This window comes from Nipponia nippon, unplaced genomic scaffold (genome assembly GCF_047370975.1).
Source record: "Nipponia nippon isolate SJK-2023a ecotype South Korea unplaced genomic scaffold, ASM4737097v1 scaffold_3, whole genome shotgun sequence".
Classification (NCBI taxonomy): domain Eukaryota; kingdom Metazoa; phylum Chordata; class Aves; order Pelecaniformes; family Threskiornithidae; genus Nipponia; species Nipponia nippon.
In genome coordinates this window covers 79,811,473-79,837,942 of record NW_028262347.1, presented here as the reverse complement: position 1 = coordinate 79,837,942, position 26,470 = coordinate 79,811,473, and the positions used below count along the sequence as shown (strand labels likewise).

At 47.1% G+C, this 26,470-nt stretch overlaps 1 protein-coding gene across 3 annotated transcripts in view; it reads right to left on the bottom strand.

The window, feature by feature from the left end:
• Positions 1–8,052, bottom strand: part of ETV6 (ETS variant transcription factor 6) — a 143,320-nt gene extending 135,268 nt beyond the window's left edge. For 2 of the 3 annotated variants that reach the window (XM_087764668.1, XM_087764669.1), the window contains exon 1: positions 7,571–8,051. In XM_087764668.1, the coding sequence (XP_087620794.1) occupies positions 7,571–7,603 (33 nt within the window). In that variant the 5' untranslated portion in view covers positions 7,604–8,051. Of the gene's footprint in view, positions 1–7,570 lie in introns of all 3 variants that reach the window. The other variant, XM_087764670.1, reaches the window with a different exon arrangement.
• Positions 8,053–26,470: the final 18,418 nt, after the last annotated feature.

Genomic DNA, 26,470 nt, shown 5'->3' with positions numbered 1-26,470 from the left:
TCCAGATCCTCAGACCCTACCACCTCTAACCTCAGCTGCTGGACAGGTCGGAGAAGGCTTGGCTTTGCCCGTGTTTTAAAGCACAGGGCAGGTAGGAAGATGAGAACTTGCCATTCAAGAGGCAACAAGGTGAAACAACATCTCCAGTCCTAATCCACCAGAAGAAAAAAGGATTACTTCTGTCACGGGGGCGAATCCCAACGCAGACCTCAGATGCATTCCTAGAAAGTGGGAAGGAGCTCCCCAATATTGCTGTAATGCTGGGTTTGCTCCGTTTGACCTCCAAGCACATCAGCAGAGCTTCACAGTGCTCCATCAATGACAGAAACCACTTTTATGCGAAGTCCTTTTTAGAAAAAAAAGGAGAAAGAGAAAAGGAAAATGTGGTTTGCAGATATTGAATGCCTTGTTGTGGCCCTACTAACTGGATAAATCTGTCTCTGAATTCTAGTACTACTATCTCTGGCACTTTTATTAAACATTTCATTTATCTGGTAGAACTCCAAGCTCCTGGATTTCCACAGAATCCCATACCACTTAGAAAACATTCCTAGTTTCTGTTAATAGATGTTTTGGAGGATCCCACTGAAGACATAATGGAAAAAAATCACTTCAGCCATACTCTGTTGAAATTCAAACTATATAAAGAATCTCACTCTCTGCTGCATTCCATCAGTTTTAAGGATACTCTTTACTGGATACTAGTTGGTTTCCTCCAGATTAAACTCTCAAGCCTTTTCAAAACAAATCATTTCCAAGCTTGATCAGACCCTACCTGAGCTAGCTAGAAAAAAACAAAACAAAACAAAAACCCTACAACAAAAGCAGACAAAAAAACCCAAAAATAAATTAAAAAAACACAACACCAAGAAATCACTCATCATTCCTATTTATTACCACATTTAATTTTATTTTAAAATTAAACATCCAAACTCTGGATTTAATATTAGCCAGCTGTTAATAGTTTAACATGTAAAGCCCAGTTGTCACATTCAAAGTATTTTTGTGGAATTGTCCTAACACTTAACTCTTGCAGTCACACCCAATGCTACTCTTGACATTATACACATCTTTAAAATGATTTACAATGCTATTTATTTCCGTGTGCAAACATTCCATAGAACACCAACATAAATACCACAGTGAGAATCTCTTTCATACCCATTTTCTCTCCAGACTGTCTTAACCAGGATAGTATTTGCAAACCATACAAGAACAACACTGAAGCAAAGAAACTGCACGTGGCTTAACAAGGAATAACCTTTGGAAAATCATTTAGATGAAGAATCATTTATAGCTTTCCTTAATTGCTATACCCAGTCCACTTTGGAGCTCAGTAGCATTACAGGAGAGGAGCAATACCATCTATCAGTGAAAAGCTTAACTCCTTTCAAAATCCTTTATTTACCGGGGCTCCAGACATTCCATAAACAAGTTCAACTTCAGTGAGAGTTTTCTGCATTTATTTTCTTGCCAGCAGTGGCATTTTTGGGCAGAGGGGGGGAAGGAAAAAAAAAAATCAGTATAATCTAGGCTTGAGTTCCATATGTTACTAAAGAAGAAGATAAAGAGAGTAGCTGTCCTCTGCGCTCCAACAAAACACTGCCTGAAGACAACTCGGCAACACCAGAAGCAATATGGTCTAAATTTGGCTTGGGTTGCAGACCTAAAAAAATAACCCACGATAGCAGGAATCGATTCCCACAACTCTGCTGTTAAAGGCACAGGAGTTTTGGTGGCCTGTCTGGTCTCTTTGCTTGGGCTGAACATGAGCACACACCTGGGCTCGGTTTGGCTTCTTCATGATTGCCTAGAGGAACATCCCACCCGTGGGCTGTCCTGGGTGGCCTCCTTCCCTCAGGAGGCACAGGGATACATTGCGACCTAAAAATTAATTGTTGTGACAATGCTAGCAGCTGACCACCAGCCACTGCCTTTGCCAGCGGGTCCTCCCTTGTCAGATGATGAAGTTGTATCTGATCTAACAGAGAGGGATGCCCTCCTACCCCCACGAAAAAAATAACACCTGGGACAACCAAATATGCAGCCTGCCCTGCATTCAGCTTCAGGGAGCCCTAGGAAGGACAGTGGTCAGGGGAAGGCGGCAAGAATTGCTCTGGCAGCCACATCTGGCTGCCGTCCCTCCCAGGAGCTCCTGCCCTGGGCCAGAAGCAGGATTGTGGCAGAACAGCTACGCCTGCCTCTCCCAAAGCCATGTTCACTGCGGGCTGTGGACACAGAAACACCACCCTGCCCACGCGTGGCTGATCCAGCCACAGGGACATGGTGAAGCAGTAATATCTTTGTTCTCTCCAACTGCTCAGCAGAGGTAGGTGGCCCCTACCAAAAAAGCCAACAGCCAAACAACACACACACCCACCCCTGCCCCCAAACACCGTGTGAACTAAAAAGCCAGGAACAAATCAGATCACTCTGTCACTGATTTCTGTAATAAACACAATTTGTTTCCATGCTGCATTACAAATACTAAGCCTTGCTACTGCCTTGCAGAGGTATGTTCATTATTATTTTATGCCTGTTTCACAGATAGGGAAAGCAAAGGCCAAAGCAAACATTTTCAGAAGCACTTGTTCTGAATTGCTGTTGCTCTGGGGATGCCCAGCTGAAGGCACTGAACCACAAATACTGCAAAACAAATGCATGAAAAAAAAACCAAATTAGCCAATGTTTGGATTGTAGGTCAGAACCACACTACTGGCCAAAAACACAGGTTGCCTTAGCTCTCCCTTCTTGCCGTAAGCATGTTATTAGGAAAGCTTTTGTCAGGAGACTTCAGAAGACAAGCTATCCCCAAGTAAGCACTCAAGGACCCAAATAACTTTTCCAAAAGACAGAAACCTCACTTCTGTGTAACTGTACAAGACTTCACCTCCTGCTTATCATCATTTCTATCAGCAGAGCGCTGCTTAGCCACCTCCCTCCAAAAGGCACTTTGAGATGCAAGGTGTAATAGTCATGTAAATTATCATTAAAGTATCCTCTGTTTAATTAGGGCATTTCAGATTGGGGCTGCTGTTTTAATGGGTTGCCTCCCAGGAAACTGACTTCACCTGTAATGACACAGTGAACAGTAATGACCACTGTTTAATTGGGGCAGTGTTAGTAAAATTTTGCTTCAGAGGGATTACATTTAGCTGGTGCCAAGGAGTTAAATGATTAATCAGGTGTTAAATAGTATGTACTTCTAAACAATGGTCTTCTCCCATTCAATCCCACACCCACTGAACTTAATGAGAGTTTTGTCATTGACACTAATAGAAGAAGGATCCTCCTCCTAGTACACAAGTTCACTAATAAACGTTAAGGAAAATACTCTGCGCTAAACTCAGCCATGCTTAAGGGTAACAGGATTCTGGCTGTGCAGTGCTGAAGAGTCCCTCAGCACAGGAAGCCTTCAGTGGGAGAGAGCTCTTTGCAAAAACAGCATCAGTGAAGTATCAGGAGACAGTAAAAATTAAGCAAATCTGGGGAAGCCAGTTAAGACTGAAAGCTCAAACACTATGCTGATTCTTTGCCCTTCGGCTTACACGATCAGTCTTTTTTTCCCCCTCTTCCTTTTTTTAAATGATTACAAGGTACATCCTCGAATCCGAAATGAGCACCAGTGAGACAAGTCCTCAAGCTACAGGGTTCTGCGCCAACTCCTGCGGTGCCCATGCAATCACAAGGGCCACTACGTACAGCTCACTGCACAAGAAAGCGCTCACATCCACCAGCATACGGCTGCGTAAAATCTCCACTGGAGTCAGTTGTGAAACCTGACTCGCAGGAAGGCTCCGTGCCTTCAGTGCTGCCCACAGAAAGCACTCTCAGCTCAAGCATCAGCCAGGCGCACGTAAGGGAGCCTCGGCTGGGAGAAGCCCTGGCCTGGGAGATCTGAAGCAGCTGATTCCACACACACACCCCTATTCCCAGTTTTAGTTCCCCCACAACTCCACACTTGTGCCAGAACAATTGTTTGTATGGTCGCATGGTTAATCAGACTGAGCAACTGAAAGTGCCAGATTTAGAAAAATGAATATTAACAAATTAAACTGAGCCCTTTGGGACCCTTCTATTTGCTTGCTGAATTTTGAGCCTCCACATGACACCGCGATGATATTCTCAAGGTATTATAATTTCAGGAAAAAAACAGGTATTATCCTCATAATCAGAAAGCTCCAGGTGAGGTTTTAAACAGAACTCAGCACCACAAGGACCTTAATTAATCACAAAAATCATCACCTGTGTCTAAACTTCTAGTCCTGTCTCCCTTTGAGCTTCTGCTCTCGTGTAAGTCTTAGCAAAGATGTTTACACTCTCCCCGTGCCTCAGTTCTCCCATCTGGAGGAGGAGAGGTGAGGCCGTAAGGATCACTTGCCAATACTGTAACGATTGCCAACATCATGGCAATATTTACAATAATATACTCAGCTAACTACTATGGCTCAGGATCAGAGGAACAGGTTTACTATCAATGCAGACATCCCAAAAACTGGGATGAAAAAAGCGTCCGAATATGACAGCCACACCAGATGTCCCTTCCCAATCCACCTTGGAGTCAAAGCCCTCAGGCCCTTGCGGGCTGGAGTCTGCCACAAGCCTGAAGCCTATCGGTTCCCGCAGAGAATACGCTGGTGCCTTAAGCTGTAGCGAACTTGATGCTCATCTCTGACCCCCAAGATCTTATTTTCTAAACTCCAGCGATGACTTCCCTCTGCAGCTTTAGACACTTTACGCACACACTTAACTTCCTTGCCACAACAGGTCTGCTTGCCATCAGCCAGGCAAACACACACCCAAGTGCTGGCAAGATCAGGATATTAGCATTATATTTCTCCTCTCTCGGAGAAATAGTTAATGTAAGTAAGCACACATACTTGCCACAAAGCAAACACATATCAATATACAATCACACATACATACTGATAAGTACTTGACAGGAACAGAGATATTACTGCAAGTTTATATTGATTACCAGTAGTTAAATATACACCAAAACTTCACCTCCTCAAAGTTTTTCTAAATCTTACTACAGCGCTTCTCTAATAAGGTGAGATAGAGAGGCCATGGACTGAGCAGCTCGGGCGAAAACAAAGCACTAGCCTTCACTCCCTCCCCTGAAGCTTTCCGTGGTTCATCACCCCAGTTGCAATGGCATTTACTGCACGCACCCTTGCCCTGTGTTGGAGGAGGAAGGGAAAAAAAAAAAAAAAAATACAAAATACATCCACCAGCACCACCGCTTCCAGTTCGCAGGCTCCTAATGAAACTCTGCAACACCCTCGCAGCACAATACTTGGCTACTTTTCAGAACAACACAGCAGCAAAGTTTGAGTACGGTGCGGAGCTTGCTCCTCTGCCTCGACCTCACGCTCCGTGCTGCGAGCTGGACTTGCACGGTGAAGAAATAATCGATCGTACTTGTATAATCACACTACCATTTAAACAAGTGCTCTTAAATCCAGCTGCTGATGGCAACCACCTTTAACTCTGCCTGCTTGAAACAAGCGTCCAAAAAACAATGGTAGTTAGAAAAACTGAACAGAAAGTTACTCGGAATGGTTTGACTGGTAAAGAAATGCTATCATTTGAAATTCACATTTCTGTCTGAAAATACATACTTTCTACATTTGAAACTATTAAAATAATCACCAGCAGAGAAGCCAACAACAGTAGTTTCTGTCTTCTGACAAAGGTAACTGCAAGGGTCAGCATGTAAACAAATCATATATTAAAAAATAAAATAAGTTCAGACCACGATGTTTAGAAAGTCACTTCAAAAAAAAAAATTAGTTTCCCAATATCTCTCTAAACGTAATGAAAAATTGACATTTAATCATTTCAAGACTCAAATAGAAGTTTGCATGTATCTCTCCTGCTATGTAGCTGATCCCTTACAGTATGACTCTGTAACATACTTCAGTGAGGTTAGGGAAGGACCAGTTTTACTGTTCCTGAAATCAACAGCAGTTTTGTTGCTGACTTCAGTAAGAGCAGAAGTAAGCCTCGTATTTTCAAAATGACACACGTCGAAAACAAGGAAACACAACTTATATGACACTACTTTTTCATGACATTCGTGTTCTTCTGTCCAGAGAACACATCCTACCTTTCCACAGGGTTTACTAGAAAAAACAGTAACTATATTTCAGTTTATACATATCAGGATCTGCTTAGTTAATTGTACGCATTTTGCCTGCATTAGCATTTTGCCATACTGTAACGCACATACAATACCCTATTATCCAATTTGTCCGTCTGTGTTATGAAAAGTCAAACTAGACTCTCTAAGCCACGAGACTTCACGGGACGCAGGCCTGAACGGATTTAACTCAGCAAGAGAAAATACACCCAGAAGTTTTCAAATTGTGGTCACACCGTATAGAACGCAAGACTCCCACCGCAAACGTACACACACACACCCCCCACGGGACAAGCAAACAAAAAAGCGTCATGCTTGTAAGCTGAATAAATAAGTGTTTATTCTAGGCTCTTTGCCTTAGAGAGAGTCTGGAAGTCACCTTTTCCTCCCAGGCAGGGAGAGACAACCGCTCGGACAGAGTTAGTCGGGCAGAGTTAGTCGCAAGCAGAAGGCAGAGTCCAGGCTGGCAACAAGGCAAAGCAACTCCTGAAGAAAATGCATAATTGAAACAAAACCGAGGGGTGAGGGAAGGAGAGAGGAAAGCGCTATTTCTAGCGGGCTGCTAGATAGGAAGGGTCTGGACAAAAAAGGAAACTCAGTTTTGTTTCCATTGTCTCAGCTTTATACCGCCTCCACTTAAAACGAGAAACTTCACGGGGCAACCCCGTCTTCACCAGGCCAAGTCACGGAGAAACGCATCCCCCGGGCCCTGGCAGAGTGGGGCCGGGCTGCGCAGCCCCGGCTCCCCTACCTGCTGACGGGCAAGCGATGCCAGCAAATGCAGCGATTAAAAATAAAGAATAATACTAATACGGATGTTATTAAAAAAAAAAAATAAAGCAAGAAATAAAAAGCAAACCCCACAACCCACTGTCGGTGGAAGCAGCGGCGGCTGCATCTCCCCGACGGCAGGAAACTTTCTGCGAAGTTGCCGGCGGGGGACGGCGGGCAGCCAGCCCCGCGGGAGGCCGGGCCGGACCCCGGGGCTCCCTTTAAAGCTCCCGGGGCTCCGCCGGCTCCTGCCGCGAAGAGCCACGCCGCGGAACCCCGGCGGCGGCGGCTTTGCCGTGCGCGTCCCCCCGGGGCAGGCGCACGGCGCTGACAACCGCCGGGAGCCGCGTCCCTGCGGCCGCCTCCCGCCTCCCCCCCGCCCCCGGCCGCCGGCCGCCGCGGGGAGCGCGGCGCTCCCGGCTGCCGCGGCTGGGGGCTGCGCGCCCCGCAAACCTGGGGGGACCCCGACCCCCACCCCCCCGCGACCGCCCTTCACGGGGGGGGGGGGGGGGGGGGGACGGACACGACAAGAGGACGAAACAGTTATTACCACCCAAATAAGCCCGGGCAAAGCACAGCGCCCGCCGCCCTGAGGCGCCGGCGGGCGCGTCCCGCGCTGACAGGGGCCGGACAGACAGAGGGACGGGGCTTTACCTTGATGCAACACTGAGCAGGAGCCTCAGACATCTCTCAGGAGGGAAACGGCGAAGCCCGGCGGGGCGGGCGCGGGCGGACGGGAAGTTCTCGGGCTTTCCCCACTTTCCGCTCTTCTCCCGGCCCGGCGGCGCGGCGCGGCCCGGCCCGGCCCCTCAAGGGGAAGTTACTGCCGCCACCATCGCCCGGCGGCGGGCGCGGCCCGCGGAGCTGCCCGGGGGGAGGCGCCCCGCCGCCGGAGTCCCCTCCTCAGCGCCGCCGCCGCTCCTCCGAGGGCGCGCGATCGCTCCCGCCCCGCCGCGCGCGCCTGTGGCTCTGTGTGCGTGTGTGTGACTGCGCGCGCTCAGCCCGTGCGAGTCGGTGCGCGCGCGCGCGCGGCACGGGGAGGAGGGAGGGGGCGCAGGGGGAGGGGCGGCGGCTGCCGTCGCGGCCCCGCTCCCCGCCGGTGTTTTCCTTCCTGGAAGAGAGAAACCGAAAGGCGGCGGGGGCCGGGCCGGGCCTGGCCGGGCGCTGCGCCCCGCCCCGCCCCGCCCCGCGCCGCTCATTGATCCGGAGTTTCGGGGCCGAAACTGACGTGGGTTCCCGGCACCCCGCACCGCCCCTTAAAGGGGCCGCGCCGGCAGGAGACGGCCGCCGGCAAGAACGGCCGCCACCGGGGAGGGGCGAAGGCGGGGCGGCGGTGCCCCGCGGCCGGGGCGGTAGTGCGGCGAGCCGCCGGCGGTCTCGGGTGCCGATGCGGGCCGGGCGCAGCGGAGGGGAGGCTGGGAGGGCGCAGCCGGGTCGCCTTGTCTTATTTAGTGTCACTTGACCGGCGCGGGCCCTTTAAACGCCGCGCGGCGGTAGCGGCCTCCAGCGCCGGTCCGGGCAGCGGGATGGGCGAACATGGCGGGGGGGGGGGGGGGAGCGGGGGGGGGGGGGCAGCGGGCGGAGCGCCGGCCGGCGGGCGGGCAGCACGGCGGCCTTTGTTCCACCGCCGGGGCTGCCCCTTTAAGAGCCCCGACCAGGAAATGAAGCTCGGGTTACCGCGGGGCACGGGAAGTCCGGGGCGGACGGGGGGGGAACAGCGGGCCGCCGGTGCCGCCCCCCCCGCCCCGGCCCGGCCCCGCCCCCACCGGCTACCCCCCCTTCCCCCCCCCCCCCCGTGACTGCAAAGCCACGGGGACCGGGGCGGGGAGCGGGAGGTTGCCGCCTCGTCCGTGGCCGGGCGCCCCAGCCCCTGCCCCAGCGGAGGACGGCCGCCCCGGGGGAAGCTGCCCGCCCGCCAGCCCGCCGGCCGGGGAAGCCCCCGGGGCTCTGCCCGGGTTGGGAGCCCGGAGCGGGTCGCACGTAGCTCAGCAGAGAGGTTCGGGGGCGGGGGGGGGGGGGGGTTGTGTCAGCCGCAACGTATGGGATGCATACCCTAACGTGCGCTGTTTCCAGCTGCAGCGGTATTTTCCTTCACCCTCCAGCTCCTGGAGCCACAGGAGCGAGTGCAGCCCCAGCCCTCGTGACAGCGGTGAGAAGAGGGGGGAAAGGCGAACAATAACTCGGCCCTCTCTTCGTCTAAATTGCTCTTTGTGATTTTTAAAGACAGTTTTTGGTGTCCTGGCTGGTTTTTGGATGCACCCGCTTTATTGCAAGTCCCGAACGTGCATGCCCACGTCAGTGCGAGGCAGAGCCACCTCTGGAGCCTGCTGTGAAGATGCCGCGCGGTGGGATAGAATAGGCTCCCGTTAAGTGATTCAGTACTCCCGAAAATAGCAAACGAGAGGGAATCCTACCACGGTGTTTTAAAGCAAGCCTTAGCTCACGTTACGTGGCGTCTGCTTAACCGTGGCACGCTTGCATCAAACGCGGTGCTGCTTCGCCTGCGTGGCCATGAGGCGAGACTGCTGGGATCTCCTGGTAGGCATCCCTTGGTGGGCTACCGCAAGCCATTTTGCAAACCAGGACCAGCTCCCTGCCGCCTCTTACAGCTTCGTTTTGACCAGTCCCTGAAACTAAACAAGGAAGAGGGAGGGAAAGTACTATTCCCTCTCAGCCTAGCGCCAATGACCCCTTTTTAATATAGGGCCGACTCAATAATAAAGGATTCGTGTTTACCTGTCTTCCCTCAGCATAGATGAACTGCTGGAGTAGAGTCATTGCATCTCTGTTGCTTTTGCAATGTGGCTCTCTCCCCTATTATTCTCTCTGCTTCATCACTATGACATTTTCCTTTTCTACCTGCATGATTACCACTGGCTTTCCCCAAGTGCTGAGTCATTATTCTGTATCTCATAGCAAGTTGGGGGTTTTTGTGATTCCTTATATTAAATGTAGAAATTGGAGATGGAAAATACCTGTTAGGTCATCTGTTCCGTTCCCCTGCTGGTGGAGGATTTACAGCACATGCTTGATTGCTTTGTCCACTTTCCTTTTAAATGCCTCAGGTAATGGGGCTTCCACCTCTTTCTTTTGGAGACTATTTCATGGTCCAGCAAGTCCCATGGTCAGGAAGATATTTGGCCTGTATTTTCATTTGCCCAGTTTCACCCAATTACTCCTGGTTATAACTATGGATTGTACTCCCCTAAACAATTTTTCTACCTGTTTGTGCCTTGCACCCAGGTATCACTTCTTTTCCTAGCCATTGCTGTTGGTTCTTTTTATCTCCTTTCATTAATCAGTCCCTGCAGGCACTTTATCATTGGCGTTGGTCTTCTCTGATTCCCATCCAATTGGTCATCAACTCCTCAGCCCACGGATGCCCGCGTTGAGGGACAAATATCTGCCTGATCCTTTGTGAATGCAGCCAAAACCCCATCACGGTTTAGTTTGTCTCCAAGTTGCCACAGAAGTTTGTACAAAACTTGTCACCCACCATCGCCCCGAATCAGATCTGGTCCTGTTAATCCTCAGTGTTCCCTCTTGCAGTGCAACTGCAATCTGTTTTTCTCTACGGAGACTGTGGCGAAGCTATGTGGCACGAGTCTCATTTTTCTGCCTGGAGTTTCAACATCTTTTCTTTCTGTGGTCACTGATATCTGCTGTTCTTCCCACTTTGATTAATGGCCCTTACAAATACAGGCCTTGATCTGTCTTGGCAGACCTCTCAACCAGTACGAATGGTTGCAAGTATCTGTCCAAGTTCACAACCTGGTTTAGAGCTGTTCTCTTCCAGCTCCTTCTGTTCTTTTTTTCCCACTACTCCACTAAATGTGAGTGCAATGGATGGTAACTAGAAAAGGTAGGGAGAGAAGTGGTGAATGTGTAGAGAAGGCCACAGGTGTGAGTGCAGCACCTTTCCAGCCAGAAGTCAATCCCGTTGCAGCTGCTCTAAGAAAGCTGGGGAAGGAAATGTGGCTGGACAAAACACACGCCACACCACCCTGTGGTCTGCCCTTGCCAACAGAAGCAGGTATGCTTCAACTGTGCTAGCCAGATGCTAACCACAGTGACTGGAGAGCATCTTTGAACCCTTTGAACAAGGAGGGCCAAACTCCTTGTAGTGCGTTAGCTTCTCTGCTTGGTTCTGCCCTTGTTTCTCTGACCTGATTTCTTAAGTTCCTCTCATTAGTTCCGTCCCTTGAGACCTCAGACTATATGGTCCCGGCTGCTGCTCTGTGCAGGAGAGGAAAAATGCTACCAAATCTCCTGGTGAGCAGGATGGTTTGTGGCTGCAGGACAGTTGCTCTGGAAATGGGAGGAGAAAGCTTCTCCAGCTGTCAGCTCCCCTTTAGATCCACCCCACGTGGAGATTGCGCAGAGCGGAAAGGAAGTCCATTAGCTCCTATTAAACCTTGAACAGGTTCCCAGTTAGTTTCCTTCCCTCTCACCTACAGGCTACTGCTTAGCTTATCTCCAGGGAGGACCCTTTAGTTAAAAGCAGGATTTACGATTCCACAGAGCCACCTCTCATCGACATCCTAGCCAGAAATCCCCTAACTTTTTGCTCGGGTAGATGGCAGCAAAAAGAGGCAAAAGGTAACCATATTCTGGCCTGTGAAGTGAGGCCAAGTTCCTGCCTTGCTTAGGGCTCTCCCAGGAAAGGGAGATGGGTGGCATGTTGGGGGACAGCAGCAGGATGAGAAAACCCATAGACAGAAGTATGTTCTTTCTTCTCGTAGTGGCCTGAAAATATGGCTTTGGATGCTTGTATTTTCTGGTCTAGAGTTTGTCCCTGAAAACAGAGCAAGCCCTGAAGAAAAGGAGGCAAACCAGCCTTTCATTGGGACTTTTCATTTTCTGTCTGCAGCGGTGCATCTGCATACCAGCTTCCACTGATTCTCTGTCACCTGGGCCTCTTTTACAGCCATGAGGCTCCCAAAGTCTTCCTACCTGCACTTTCTCAACAGCTAGGCTAGTTTTTTTCATATGTTCCTAAAGGGTGTTGGAGCTTTTTTCCCAAAGGAGTTAGACACTTGGGAACCTACATCCAGCTGAAAGTCAAGGTTTTCATTTCTTCTTTTGTATACTGTTTTTCTGGTTTCAGCAGTGTAGAGCAGTACCTCGGACGTTTGCAATAATCATTGACTTCACCTCGCTTTTATTAAGTAGACTTTGTTCATGGTAGTATTTTTTTCTTTCCTCTCTGTATTTGCAAAGGCGCTCATTAGTTCCCAGCACCCAGTTACTGTTAACTCGTTCTACTGTTTCTCCGCTGTTATCTTTTCCTTCCCTTTATCTTTCCCCAGCACAACTTAATGACTGACTTATTTAGTGCTCACTTCTTTGCTTCATTTGTATTATTAGTTTTATTTTTGTCTTCCAGTGTTTGAGCAGATACAGATAGTCACTTGATGGGCCTGCTGACATTACTGAGCCTCGACAGAGATGACTCTTCCAGATTGAGGGACAGGATCAAGCTCTCAAGGCACAAAACACAATAGGAGACAGTAGTAAATTCCAAGAACATGCCAGGACATGTTGATGTTAGCATGCAACAGAGTTTTTGGTCCTAAGGACACACCAGGAAATCCATGAGTGTTGGTGCACAGAGGTGCTGTGGAAGTGATCCCAGTTGCACATTTAGTTCTATGATTCTTTTTTTTCCCTTACCAAAGTGGTTTCTGAAACCAAATTACATTTTATGGCCCTAGTATGCATCTGTCATGCTGCTTCTCATCATTAGCAGTAAGATTAGCTTTCACTTCATATTCTCAGGCACGTCCTTTTTCCAAGACTCACCCAGGTTAATGTTTGTTGTGGTAGAAGTCCCAAATCCTTGGCTTTTTAGGAATATCTATGAAATTCAGTCTGAGGTGTTAGAGTGAGAAATGCTAGATCCATGTTATTTGCATTCTTGTTTGTTCACCTAAGAGCCTGATCTTCTTTGAGATTCAATGGTCTTCTGAATGCTCAGGGCTGGCTCTATGAATAGGATTTGCACCAGCATAATGATTTTGCTAAAAGGTTTGTTTGGGTTTGGTTTTTTTTTTAATCAAAATAGCAATACTAGTGCATTCCCTAAAGCTGCAGGCATTTTCATATAGAAATACTTATACAATTTACATAGTCACTCACATAGCTTTCCCATTTCAGAAACCTACAACAGTCAAAATGGAAATGCAAAAATCCTGGTATGACACCTATTCAACCAGTAGCAAATATATGTAAAAAAATAACCCTGAGCATGCTTAATGCTCTAGGCTGTGTCATCCTCACACATCGTCATATACTGGATTATTTCGAATCATCTAGTCTATTGCTTCTGTAAATAAGAGAAAGGTTTTTCTACCACTGTAAGTGGGACTATTCTGTTAGGAGAAAGGGGAAGGGGGATTGAGGACTGTACTGATTTAACTCCTCTTCGTTGTTCAAAGCAGTGCAGCCTCTTCTGAGAGACAAGTTTACAGTCATGTTTGAAAAGTGGACTTCATTGCGCAAGTCACTGCTTAGACACGTGTTGACAGTGCTACTCCTGGTACATACTTTCATGTTGCAGCATGTAAAAATGAGGCAGCGAGTGGCCCTGACAGAGCTCCTGAGAGCACTGACTCCAGTGATACCAACCTGGCAATAGCTAAACCTGACTATCAGGTTGGGCTAAACTGCATGGGACCACGGGCCCCTCTCCTACCACTGTGGAGCAACACCTTGGCACCACCAGGCTGTTACAGCCAAGTCCTTGTCTTCCTCTTCTAGTGTTCTGGTTACAGTATGGTGCCACAAAGCAAAGTTTCCAGGGCTAGCACCCTGTAAATTGCCCCATCCCACCCTACTGTGCTGTGCAGGTCACAGCACACCCTCCTGTGGCTGTGCCAGCAGCTGCCTTTAGCACTGTGAATATATCGTGTGTGTGTCTCTGTGTGTGCATCCCTGTGTGTAAAGCCAGCTCAGCTCTCCTCGCTGTGGTGCAGGCAGATGGAGACTGGCAGGGATACCTTAAACTGGAATCTTGTGGTCCCTCAAAGCCACAGGTGCAGGTTCTCCCCTCAGCTCATGCTAGTAGCCCTCTTGCCCGCTGCCAAAGAGACGAGAGGCTTGGCCAGGTGCCGCTCCTTGCCCTGACCCTACAAAATCTTGCCCCAACAAAGTGCATGGAAGGGCTGTCAGGCATGCAAATGCTAAGGACTAAAAGCAGGGGACTTCTGCCTGGGGCTGGAGATGGGCAAGGCCAGGCAGGCTCTATCAGAGGCTCTTTGGAGGAGGGAGAGCAGCTTCTGAGCCTGGGAGGGCTGAGGGAAATGGAGGGAAGTATGCTGGGGGAAGATCAGTAGCAGGGAGTTGCAGAGGAGCTGGGGTAAGAGACTGGCCTGCACTGGCCGAAACCTCCCCGCTTGACCTACTTTAGCAGGGGTGGTTGTTTAAATGGAATTTAAATCTCTGCAGATATGTGAGGAACTTCCCGGCATCACCCAAAGACGTGCAGTGACAGGGGCAGGGCTATGCTGGTCAAGTATGTGCGCAACCAGAGCCAGGACCAAGGTCCTTGATGCCGCAGAGAGATTGCCATGGACGTGGGCTCATTTCTTGAGCAGGCAGGGCTCCGCAGGGTGCTCAAAACCACCAGTAACTGAGGCAAAGCAAAAAAGGTTCCCCAAAATAGGATTTTGGGAAGATAGTTCTGCAAAGGGCTAGATCCCCAGCTACCAATTTCAGACCTAAGCTATACCTTCATGTTTTGTTCTTGCATAGCCCAGAACAGTGAAGTGTATGTCAGTATTGACAACCTCATGAATTCAAAATAATGAGTTAGTTGCCTCTCACCTCAAAGTCACAAGATTTTGAGGGGAAAAATTACTTCGGAAAATCCTTTAAATTGTATGTTTCTGCATTTTCTTATCTTGCCTCTGGATTTTGTCTTGTAAAGTACATGTTTTCAAAGTTTTCCTCCAAATTTTGAATGCTAGATAATGTCTTTCTTCTCTTTCCTTCCTTCTTTTCTTCTTTCTTTTCTTTGTTATTTTTCTCTCCCTCCTTCTGTCCCTCCCTCCCTCTGTCCCTCCCTCCCTCTCGCCTTCCCACCTACCTTCTTATTTCATATGTAATTACATGATTCAGACCAGGAAAATTAAGGAATAGTAAGATATATGATGAAACTCAAGGTAAAAGTAGAAAAACCATCAAGCTATATACTGTTACTGCAAAACATTTTAAAGGAAAATAAAGATAGACGCTGAAGGGACAGAGTTCAAATTCTGTGTCAGATAAGTCCAAATTGATTTACATTTTGCATGTATTGTGGCTGGTTTTTACTTCTCCAGTTCACTCACCTCAGCTGCAGAGGTGAAGCAAACTTTTCTCAAAACCCAGTCTTCTCTATTAGTAATATTTTCCCAGGCTCACCACCTCCTCCCTCCTTTTTCAGCATCATTTTCTCCACGGAGTGACAGGATTACAGCTGTCGTGCCCGTTCGGAGTTGTGGTGCACACTCTGTCATCCATGTCATTGTAACTCTATATCTTGCTGGCAGTAAAAGAGTGACATAAATTGTTTTCCTGCCAGATAAACATTGTCTAGTAGATTTAACGCTCATAATCTAATGTGAGGAATAACATTATATGAGCAACAGCAGTCAATCTGCTTACAATGATTGCCCGGTATCGCTGGAGAAAAAAAATTGGGGACTGCTGCTCCAAGCCTGTTGGAAGCTCAGCACCTTTCTGCCCCGTTCTGCACCCTGAGGGGCAGGGGCTTACAGCAGCGTGACAACACAGCTGCAAAGCCAGTGGGCTGATGTGGAAACTCAAACTTGGAAATGGAAAAGGAAAAGGAAATGGAAACTCAACTCAAGGCTGAGTGAGAGTAGCACGGGCTCAGCAAACGGCAGAATGAAACCCCAGCAAATGAAAAAAACCAGCATGAGTACAGCTTGTTGAACAGAATTGTGATTTATCTGCTTTTATTTTCAATAGTTCCAGTGGCATCATGATGTAGGATTTTATAGCCTATTAAATCATGCCTGACATTTATGGATATAGTTTAGAGTGCATGCATTATGGATAGGCAGTAGCCTCTCCAGGGCTGAGCAGCAAACAGTTTCCACTCGCAGGTCTTACTCCATCCTCACGCCCTTTGATAACTTCAGCTCAGAAACTGTCAAATACACCCCAAAGACAAAGATTTTGGCCAAGGATACAAAAAATAAACAACTTTTCTATTCCCATTGAGTTACAGGTCATTCAGATTGCCCCGATCTAAAATGGCCTCTATTTCTGTTGTTGTCTTCCATTTCCAAAAGCAGGGCCGCATCCAGAAGGGTTAAATGCAACTTCTTCAGGTGCAGCATATTCTGCAGTCTCCATCAGAGCAAACAGGTCACCCTTTCACAGGGAAGAAGTGGTAATCAGCGCAAGCTGCTGACAATATTTTTTGGTGCATGTAAGGAGTAGTGTAATTAAGACCAGAAATTTGAGCTGACCCCAATATTAGCTTGGGAGACAACTGAGAAGAGGTGCAGAGGTGGGTGGACCTGGGTGCCAAGGCCTGACCTTGGCCCAACTCTGCACGGGTCTCTGGTGGCTGTGGAGGGCTTCCAGCCCCTTCTTGCTTTTGGCTTGAGTGCTGTTCTTGGCAACATCAATCCCAGTGGGTTTTGTGTCCTTTTTGGGTGCAACGAGCAGGGGCAGTATCTGAGGATACTTCTTCTCCCCCTAGTTAATGTTGGACGTGGGTGGTGCTGAAGAACCAGACTGTGGAGCCCCCATGTGCATGCGCGAGAGGACAGAGCCATTGGGCTCTGGATACATTGCTCACTGCCTTGCGCTGTCCTCATGACCTATGGTTCATCACTTGGACAGCGGTGGGATGGCAGCATCACCGGTGCTGCCCGCCTGGCACATGGTCCACCGCCCCTTCCCACCCTTGCCAGCAGACAGCATCTCACTAGACAGACCCGTCTTTGTGGCCACTGCCTGAGGAAAGCGGAGGCCAAGTCTTGGGCTGTACCTTGGGCTGTACCAGTCGAGACAGGCTGAGAGGGCAGCAAGGAAGGAGGAGTCTCAAGAGCAGGGAGGGCGGCTTGGACAGGTCCTGTCAGGCGTAGCAGAGGGAAAGGGAAGAGCGAGGCAATGGGTGAGGATGGAAAAGGCAGTCAAGAGGAGAGGAGGACCAGGATTTTAGCTCAGGAGAGGTCTCACCAGCAGTTTCAGGGGCAGACAGAGGGATAGAGTGATTGGAGGAGCTACTGGATAGGTGACCTTGACCAGAGGGGAATTCAGCCTCCCTGCCTGTTATCCAGGGGGAATAGCCCATGGCCAGGGAGACTCCTCGGTGTCAGAGGACTATGGCACAGGGACTTTTGTGACCAGAAAGAGGGAAGACAGTTTTATATGCCAGGGCTTGAACTAAGCACAGATTGCAGTGGTCACGGCTACCACCGCGAGAGATAAAGACACATTTCACTCTTAGATAGCATCTTACAAGCGGTAATTAAATTTTTACAACACCCATGTGAGGTAAGTGCATAATTATCACTCCTATTTTAAAGCTAGGAGAGAAGAGAGGCCGAGCCGCTTGCCGAAGGCCAGGTGGTGAGTCAGTGGCGGTGCTGCCATCACCAACCAGGAGCTCCCGGTTCCCAGCCCGGCCCGCGAACCGCGGCGGTGGCGTGGCAGCCTCCCTGCTGAGAGATGAAAGCAAGCTGATTTCTCAAGCACTTTGATGAGAGAAGGAAGGTTAGAAATAGCCTGCGGCTGTTTCTAGAGAAAGTGGCAGGGCTGAGGGAGTATTTCAGAGGAGGGAAGCAGGAAAGGGGATGGTGGTGAAGTAACTATTGGTACCAGCGGCTATGAAGGGAAGGGAGGCGACAAACCAGAACCCAATGGCAGGGGAGGAAAATGGGTCAACAGAGAAGGTAGATTTTCATGAGAGAGGCCTAGGGGAGAGGAGGGGAGGCAGCAAGAAAGGAAAGAGTGGCAAGAAGGGGATGAAGAAGGAGAAAAAAATCCAGCGAGAGTGTGTACGGCAGCATTTGAGAGCTGTTGCGTTAGGAGGCAGAAAAAGAAATGCCACTGAGCGTGGGGCCTTACACTGCCTGGGCGATTATAACCACGCTATTGTCTCTTGCACAGCAGCTGGAGATCTCAGAGCCCTCCACGGAGTGGGATAAGCATCATTACCTTCGTTTCACCTATGGGAGAACCGAGGCTCGGAGCAGCAAAGCTGCTTGCCTATGGTCATGCAGGAAGGCCAACACATTATTCTGGTTTAAACTATTACGATAAACGCAACTTGACGTAGGAGTAGGACAGACAGGGACACACAATTCTCAGTGGCATAGGAGAGAAAAAGAGAAGAGATGACTGATGTCAGCCATCCAAATCTATTTCTTATAGCTCTGGAATACATAATGCCAAGTAAAAAGACAGGTGGAGGCTGTGAGCTTTGGATCCTCTGTGCTTTAAACTACAAGCTAAGGAATACTAACAGGCAGACACACCACTATATGCATAAGCTCAAAAATACACACACACACAATAGCCCTGACGCTGGCATTGGTGTGGTCTGTGCCCTTAGACAAATTATTTCCTCCGTTTTCCTCCTTTCAGCAAAATTAAGGTAACAATTTTTACCTACAACTACAAAATGGAGACACACCTATACTCCAGAAGACTTTCACAACACCAAGTATTCTTACGTTCCCAAAGTGCTTTGAGATAGGGTAGGACAGGACAGGACGGAATAGAATGGAATAGAGTAGAGTAGAGTAGAGTAGAGTAGAGTAAAGTAGAGAAGAGTAGAGTAGAGAAGAGTAGAGTAGCATAGAGTAGAGTAGAGTAGACTAGACTAGACTAGACTAGACTAGACTAGAACAGAACAGAACAGAATAGAACAGAATAGAATATTTCAGTTGGAAGGGACCTGCAATTGTATGGAAGCTGCACACGACCACCATCCTGGTGGGGCCATTTGTCTGTGGTCGTTATGTGCCACAGGGCAGAAACTATATGTCTGACAGCCTATGGCTGCCACATCAGAAGGAGCATCATCTGAAAAAGTAGAAGCATAGAAAATAGCTGCCAGTGTTACTGGTGGATTGCACTGTCTGATGTAGCACAGTGGTTTTAGGGCCTAAGAAAGTGAGACATTTTTTGTAAAAGTTCCTCTTCATTTCAAAAACCACCTTTCCTCACCTCTTCTTCATCCTTTTCCTCACAAGAAATGAAGAAGTCACAGCTATTTTTACCTTAGTTTGAGGAGGGCAGAGAAACATCCTCCAATTTAAAGTGAGAGGAGAAAACCAGTGTAACACATCCGCTGAAGGCATCAGGAAAGAGCGGTATAAAAAATAAGGCCTATTTTTAGTAACACTCTTTTGGTATTAAAGTTTCCACCATTTATTCCAACCTCATCACCTCTTCTTCCTCAGCTACTCGGGAGCACCAGAGGCTCCCTCACCCCAGCTCTCCCTCCTCCTGGTGCAGAGGGCCATGGCACTTCAGCTGTGCAGTGCTACCACCCTCTGGCCACCGTCAACACCACAGTTCTCTGTCTGCAGGAGTGCCCTGAACTCAATCATCTGCCTCGTACATCTTCTCTGGTCCGCTGGTCCAGCGCGTGTGGCCAGTGGGTTCATCTCCTCATGACTCCTTGTAAGGATGCACCATCCATATTAGAATGGTGGCTGATTCCTACTTTGAGGATGTCTCTTGTGGGATGAGACGTTCCTGGGTCATTTTGAGATTAAAGCGTTAGCATGGCACTTCCCATGGTACCCTGAGCAAGACACTTTATATTTTAGCACCTCAACTGCACAGCTGTAAAACAGAGATTGTAGACCTTAGCTCTTGCACATGGATGATGCTGCGATGAATTCATTAATGGTTTTGATTGCATGGGCATGAAGATATAAAAATGCCAAGTTGCATAGCGGTCCGTCCATGTCGTTCTGTACTGACACTACCAGCGTTGAGAGTCCTGCGGAGATATTTGTCAGTGGGGACACCTTCTGCCCATCAGAAGTTGCACTGAGACCACCAGCTCATTTCCCGAGGAGCAGCAGGAAGTTATGGGGTGGGAAGGACTGGAAGAGTAAAAAAGAATTTGTGACAAAAACCCAAAGTACTTGGAATACAAGAGCTATTTTACATACTTCTACTACGTCAGCAGACTGAACTTATTTTGCTGAAAAATTCCCAACTTTTCATGTTTTATGCAAGAAAGTATGCAATGAAAACAGGCATAGAGAGAAAAACAGTCTCATAAGCAAAAAGGTGGCTTCAAAATTCAAAGGGCACATTCCTGCATGATGCTTTTTTTTTGCGGCAAGCAAACCATGTTCTTTTTCAACCATTATAGGACAAGGAAGTGTGAAGAGCATAAGTGACAAAGTGCTTTCCTGCAGAATCATACCAGCTTTATAGATCTTCAGGAGTGATGGAGGATCACTCTGGCCATGTCCTGTTTGAAGGAGCAGTGAAAGCGTCCATTGCTCTTTATCGTTTCCTTGTTACAGCCTCTCCTTACAGGTAACAGGTCAGCACACCCTTTCCTACAAGTGTTGTGGGTAAGGCTACAAGGAGGGCTTAGTCTGTGTAGCGCTCACTGGGACTTCACCCAAACTCCTCACCTGCTCTCCAAAATCTCTTTGAAGATGCTGTTACATTTGTGACAGCAGCATACAGGTAGGAGCCAAGTGGAAGCATACAGGGTCACGTCTCGGGGACCCTGTAGAGATCCTGGTTCAGTAAGATGTCAGAAATGGCCATTTCAGTCAGGTAAGAATTTAGCTGCCCCAGTAAGTCATTTAAGCCTATTCATAGATTTTTCTATTGGTAGAGCAATTCATGTTGGAAGTAGTTTTGGACTTTTTTTTCCCTTGATGCAATAACATTATGGTGCAACCTTTTGTGCGGACAGCAGTGTTCCAGTGTAAGTGTATCCACAGTGTACAGTCTATTTTTTGCCTAATAACAGCTGTATTGGCATTAGTATTTTTATACAGGTGTTTGTAAATCCATATTAGAAGGTTAAACTACTGCCCCAGCGGCAGGGTAGTTAAAGTCCTACAATTTCTATGTGTAGACAACTCCTTAGTGCCAGCAATGCTATTTCATTTCTTAGGTTCAAAGTGGGAGGACTGTTTAGAGCTCTATTGTATCTTATGAACAGTGTCTCATTTTGTAGCAGTTGAGATGTCCTTGGGAAAGGGAACTGTTCTGTGTTCCCTATGCTGAATTCCCCACCAGAAATGGGTCTGATCCAAACAGCTGACAAAAAAAAAAATCAGATCTGGGGTTGCTGGTGCCATAAGTTCTCACTGATCAAGAATCTCTTTGTTTAGAGAGTGTCTGTGTAGTCCTATGGGCTTGGCATTAGAAAACGATGGAAATGGGGACTGGTTTGTTACATTCCCCTTCTAGGCCTGGGAAAGTCTCAGAAAGCAAAAGTTCCCAAGCAGCCAATTTCCATGTGGTCACATTCAGACACCACACTTGCAGATGGTGTGGCACTCCAAATCTTCCTCAAGAGGAATATAAAAACATAGGAACAACTATACTGGCTCAGACCAAGGATCCATCTAGTGCAGCATCTTATTTCCAACAGGGTCCATGAGCAGACACCTAAGAAAGAGTATTAACAGGTGAAGCACATGTGATGTTTCCCCCAAGTTACTTCCCAGGCTTTGACTATTTTTAGCTCAGACCATCTTCTCAACCTCATGTCATTTGTCAGTAACCCTCAATAGATTTTTCTTCCAAGTAGTTGGCTAATTGCTTCTTGAGCTCCTGTAAGGCTTTTGCGTGCACCGCATGCTTTAGCAAGGAGTGCCACAGGTTTACCAACACCTGCATGACTGCCATTTGTTTGTTCCCAGCCTGGGTCCTAAAAGCATCATCTGATGGCTCCTGGCTCTTGTAATGGAAAAGGTAATGAAGAGTAGCTTTATTCACTCAGTCAACAGCATTCATGGTTAGTATAGACCTCTGTTGTATCCTCCTGCCCTTTCCAGGGACACCAGAGATAGATACTTCAGCGTCCCAGTCTGGCAGGAGCAGGTCTCATTACCAAAGCTTGCTGAGCCGAAGAGACATAAACACAAACAGCCGCTCATCATGTCTTGTTGCTTCCACACTGGGCAGTCACTTGCACTGTGGGAAGCAAGCCTATCTAAATGGAATGATGGTTTTATGCACAGTTGCTATTCACTGTACCAAGGCCTCCGTACCATGTGTATGTTACCTCATATATAACAGTGTATATCTGAGTAGGTCCATAGTTTCCAACAGGCAGACGTGAATATACTGGAAATCAACACCAGTCTCTCTTTTTACAAATTTGAATCACTCCACAAGGAGCACAGAGACTCTGGCCAACTGTGGCACATATAGACATAAATTATTTCTTTCTTTAAAAATCCATTTCCCTTTCCTCCTCTTCTAGAGGAGGGCCCTTGTATAGATGTGTAAATTTTGTATGCTAGGCTGACATAAAAATAATGCTGGACACAAATGTATATAAATGAGTCTCTATCTGTATCTGAATGCTAAACAGCTCAGAAATTTTTCCGCTTTGAAAAAAAGAGAAAAGTCCAGTAGCATTTCTAACACTTCTCAAAAACAAACTACCCCTTCTTTTCCTCTCATCTGCCCTCCTGTCCATAACCAAGTGCTCATTTATTTAAAGAACAAAAACAGACAGAAAAAACTCACATCTACTATGCCCACCATTTTGCTATGGAAATGTGCTTCACAAAATTAAAACCAAACAACTTTCAAAGCAGCAGCTCTTGACACATCAGAACTTGTCTTTCCCTTTTTCACCTCCACCCACGAGAGAGATCCTGGGTACCTGCCCAGACGAAGAGGGAGCCACGGCAAAGTGAGGCATCTTGCATCATGCTTTTCAATGGCCAAAACTGGCGTGTCACAGGCTGCGAAAAGGAACGAATTTCAAAGTTGGAGGAACTTTCTACAAAGACTGTACTTTACCTTTGGTTCCTCTCTGGGGACCAACAGCAAATGTGTGTCTTCAGGTGACAATATTTGTGGCAAGTAAATCTCTTGGCTCTCTATGCCAGGGTTTGATTTTGGGGGCACTGCTGCTTAAGCCATTTTCTAACGTTGGTGACATGATGCCTTAAATAATAAAAAACAAAAAAATCCACAACTTAATCATCCAGTAAAGATGATTAATAAGTTCATCAGTAAAGATTTCCCATACTGCAGCTTATTTTCTCAGATGACGTGTGTTCCTTTTGGGAGACAGATGCCTTACTTCATTATATTTGACGAAAATTACAACACCTATTTGTAACCAAGATAAGGGATTGGATTCTCTTGCTCTATGACTCTAAATCTTTCACTAGCTGAGCGGGAAAAAACATGTGTAAGGCTGAATGACACATCCTCGTGCTTCACGGGTAGATATGTCTTTCATCAAAACCTGCCCAGACAGCAGAGGTGAAGAGGGCATGTCCTAGATGTCCCTCCTTGATACACCTTCCCACAGATGAATCTCCCAAGACACAGAGAGTCCTCTCTCAAACTTCCTTACAAGCTGGAAAACTTCAGAATATCTTTGCAACAGAAATAACATGTTTGTGGGTTGTTTGTTTGTTTTCTTTTTCCCAGCAGCTTGTGTAGTTTCTACAATACCTTTGTCTCCAAAGATTGCAAATCAGCAGGCTGGCTCCTATATTGTTTATTGAGCCCCAAATCCTTCTAGTTGGCCACCAGCCAGCAAGTCTGACCAACACAGCATAGAGGAAAGGATGGGGAAAATCGATAAGTATTACAGTTTAAAGATACCAAATCTGTAATGAGGAAAGTGAGGAAAATCACAAGTCCAGGCTTCCTCCCTGAAAACACTTGCCACCAGCTGGCTCTATTTAAAATGCTTCGTTTGATGCCAAGTGTCACATTATTATACGAAAAAGAAGCTGATTGAAAGGTTGCTTCCTAGTTTGTGTGAGACAGAACTCAAATAGCCTAAAACTCTAGAGGTCAGTGCCATGAGTGCTTGATGAGTGACAAGGCTTTCTGCAGTTTGCTTAAGAAAATTTGTTTTTATGGATAGGTGTGTGTGCTCAAGCAAGATAAAAAAATTTCACTCCAAATGAAAATAAAATCAGAAGCTGAATTTTATGAGATTTTTCACCTCTTTTCCCAATCAAAATAGATGAAAGGAAAAAAGTGGGTGGGAAAAGCCCAAACTTAAAAATATTTATTGATAGTTAATTTACTAAAAACATCAAGTGATCTAAATCAGTTGTGAAAAATTTGCCGATATTTTCAAAAAACTAAGAATATCAGAATAAAAATTAGCTGCTCTTTTATGAAATAACACTTCAACTTCTTCCGGAGGCTAAATGGCTGGCACCAAGACCAGCAGAGTCCTATTGGAGTCCCAGGGAGAAATAACATTTAACTATACATACAGGCTGCTGCAACGAGTGGATCTCTGTGGCAATATAGAACTGGCTTGTTTCATAATCTGACATTTTAAAATACGGATTGTCTATAAATCCTCAGTTTATAGATGGTTCAGTGGCAGCAAATGGAAAAGAAGTTACCTCAAGCTGTTTGTAAAAAGGTAAGTTACATGGATCCGTGAAGACTCTCTTAAGGTGCACAAGAGGTGATTTCTCTTTGTGCTAAGGGTATTAGGAATTAAATTTGTCTTTGGGAACCAGAGATAGCTTATGAAGGAAAATGCTGTAATCTTATGTCATTTTCTAGAGAAGGAAAATTGAAACAGCTGATCTTCTCAAGGTATTTTAATCTATTTTGCATATGAGTCAGTCTAATTCAATGGACCTCCTTCAATAAATTTAATATTACTATTCAGTCATTTAAATCACAGTCCTTGCCTGTCTACACTCTACTCTCCCCCCTCCCTCCCCAATGGATGTGATATTAGCTTTCCTGAGGCAAAGGCACAGGAACAAATGGGAATAAATGTGCAGGCAAGAGCCACAGGCATAATGTCCCCAGAGGTGATGTCCTTCTGTAACCGTATCTTCTGATCTCTTGAGCCTATGGTCACCAAAGTCATGTTCCTGGCCACATGACAGGACAGGAGCTGAGTCCCTCCACAGTGGGTCACTTTGGACCCAAGGGAGGTTTCTCATCATTCTGTCCCCCATGTAGGTCTTCGAGTGCCCTGCAGAACTTCGGAGCCCACAGGCCACATGTGGTAGGTCTCAGCAGGTCTGTGGTCTCCGGCACACCATGAGGCGGCCCCTGGGCAAAAAGCAGAGAAGCAGCAGCAAAGGCTGCAAGAGGGGCTGAAAAATCAGGGGCATGAATTTCACACTCACCTTGTGAAACTTGGCAGGTCTCTGTCCTTGAACCAGGCCAGGGCCTTGACTTAATTGCTATGGCTTCCCAAGACTAATTTTGGGATTTGCCGAGGCCCTAACTGGATTGCAACATGATGGATGTACACATACCCTGACTCTATAGATAAGATAATTAGGAAATGGATCAGGCATGTGCATGTTTCATGTTTCAGCATTGTTTATGCTGAAACATGCCTATCTGTGGGAGGACCTCCTTGGCCTCTTTGCACCAGGTGGAAAGCACAAATCTTTGATCTGAGCTCCAGGAGATGAAGCAGTTTGAGATGCCTGTGCAGAGCATGTGCTGATGCGGCGTGATGAGGATAGACACATCCACGTGTCTGACAAGTCTATAAAAAATACCATTATTAGCTGGATGCAGTCAGCCACAGTGGGTGAAGTGCCCAGCTGGGCAATTGTCCTCCAAATGGTGATGGATGGCTGATAAAGATGGGAAATAGCTCCTTGGTCCTTTCAAATAGGCACATGATTTTAAATCAAAGCTGCCAGTTTGCCCGCTGCTGGTCATCAATTTGTCCAATGTGCCTGGAGGCACTGGTCAGCCCCAGAGTGCCAGACTATACAACTGTCACAGTGCCATCAGCAGTGTGGTACTACGGTGTCATCCTTACCTCCAGGGTCCCAGAGAACACAAAAGCTTGGCATTTAGTACCTTGCTGGGGGAATTTGTGCATATAAGCTCACCTCTCTGTTACAGCTTTCTCACGAAACATAAGTGAGAATGGTGGTAATGCAGCTGAGCTTGTACAGAGGAAAAAGACAGCACGGGAGCTAGATATTATCATTGCATGAGAGAAAAGGTTTATTTTGTTGCTTAATTTACCACCCTCAGAGATACAAATTCAGAATGCACATAAGCTGTAATACAGCCAGGTCACATGATTTGAAAGGTGAACATGTTTGTATGGATCTGGCAGGTGTTAATGACGGCTTTCAATCAAAAAAGGAATCCTGGAAAAGAAATTGCTCGTTAAACAAGTCTAACAGCATTAGCGTTTTCTAACAGCATTACTTTCTGGAGCCAGGTGTTGCAAAATATAAAGTGCCTTGCTACTTTTATTTAGGAGAAGGTCTTTATGAATGTGATAATCTTTTAAGGTCCAATTTTATCGTATAATGTGCTTCAACCCATGTTTCCTATGTGTGGTTCATAATGAGATGAGTGGAGTGTAAATCTTCATGCAATTTAAAT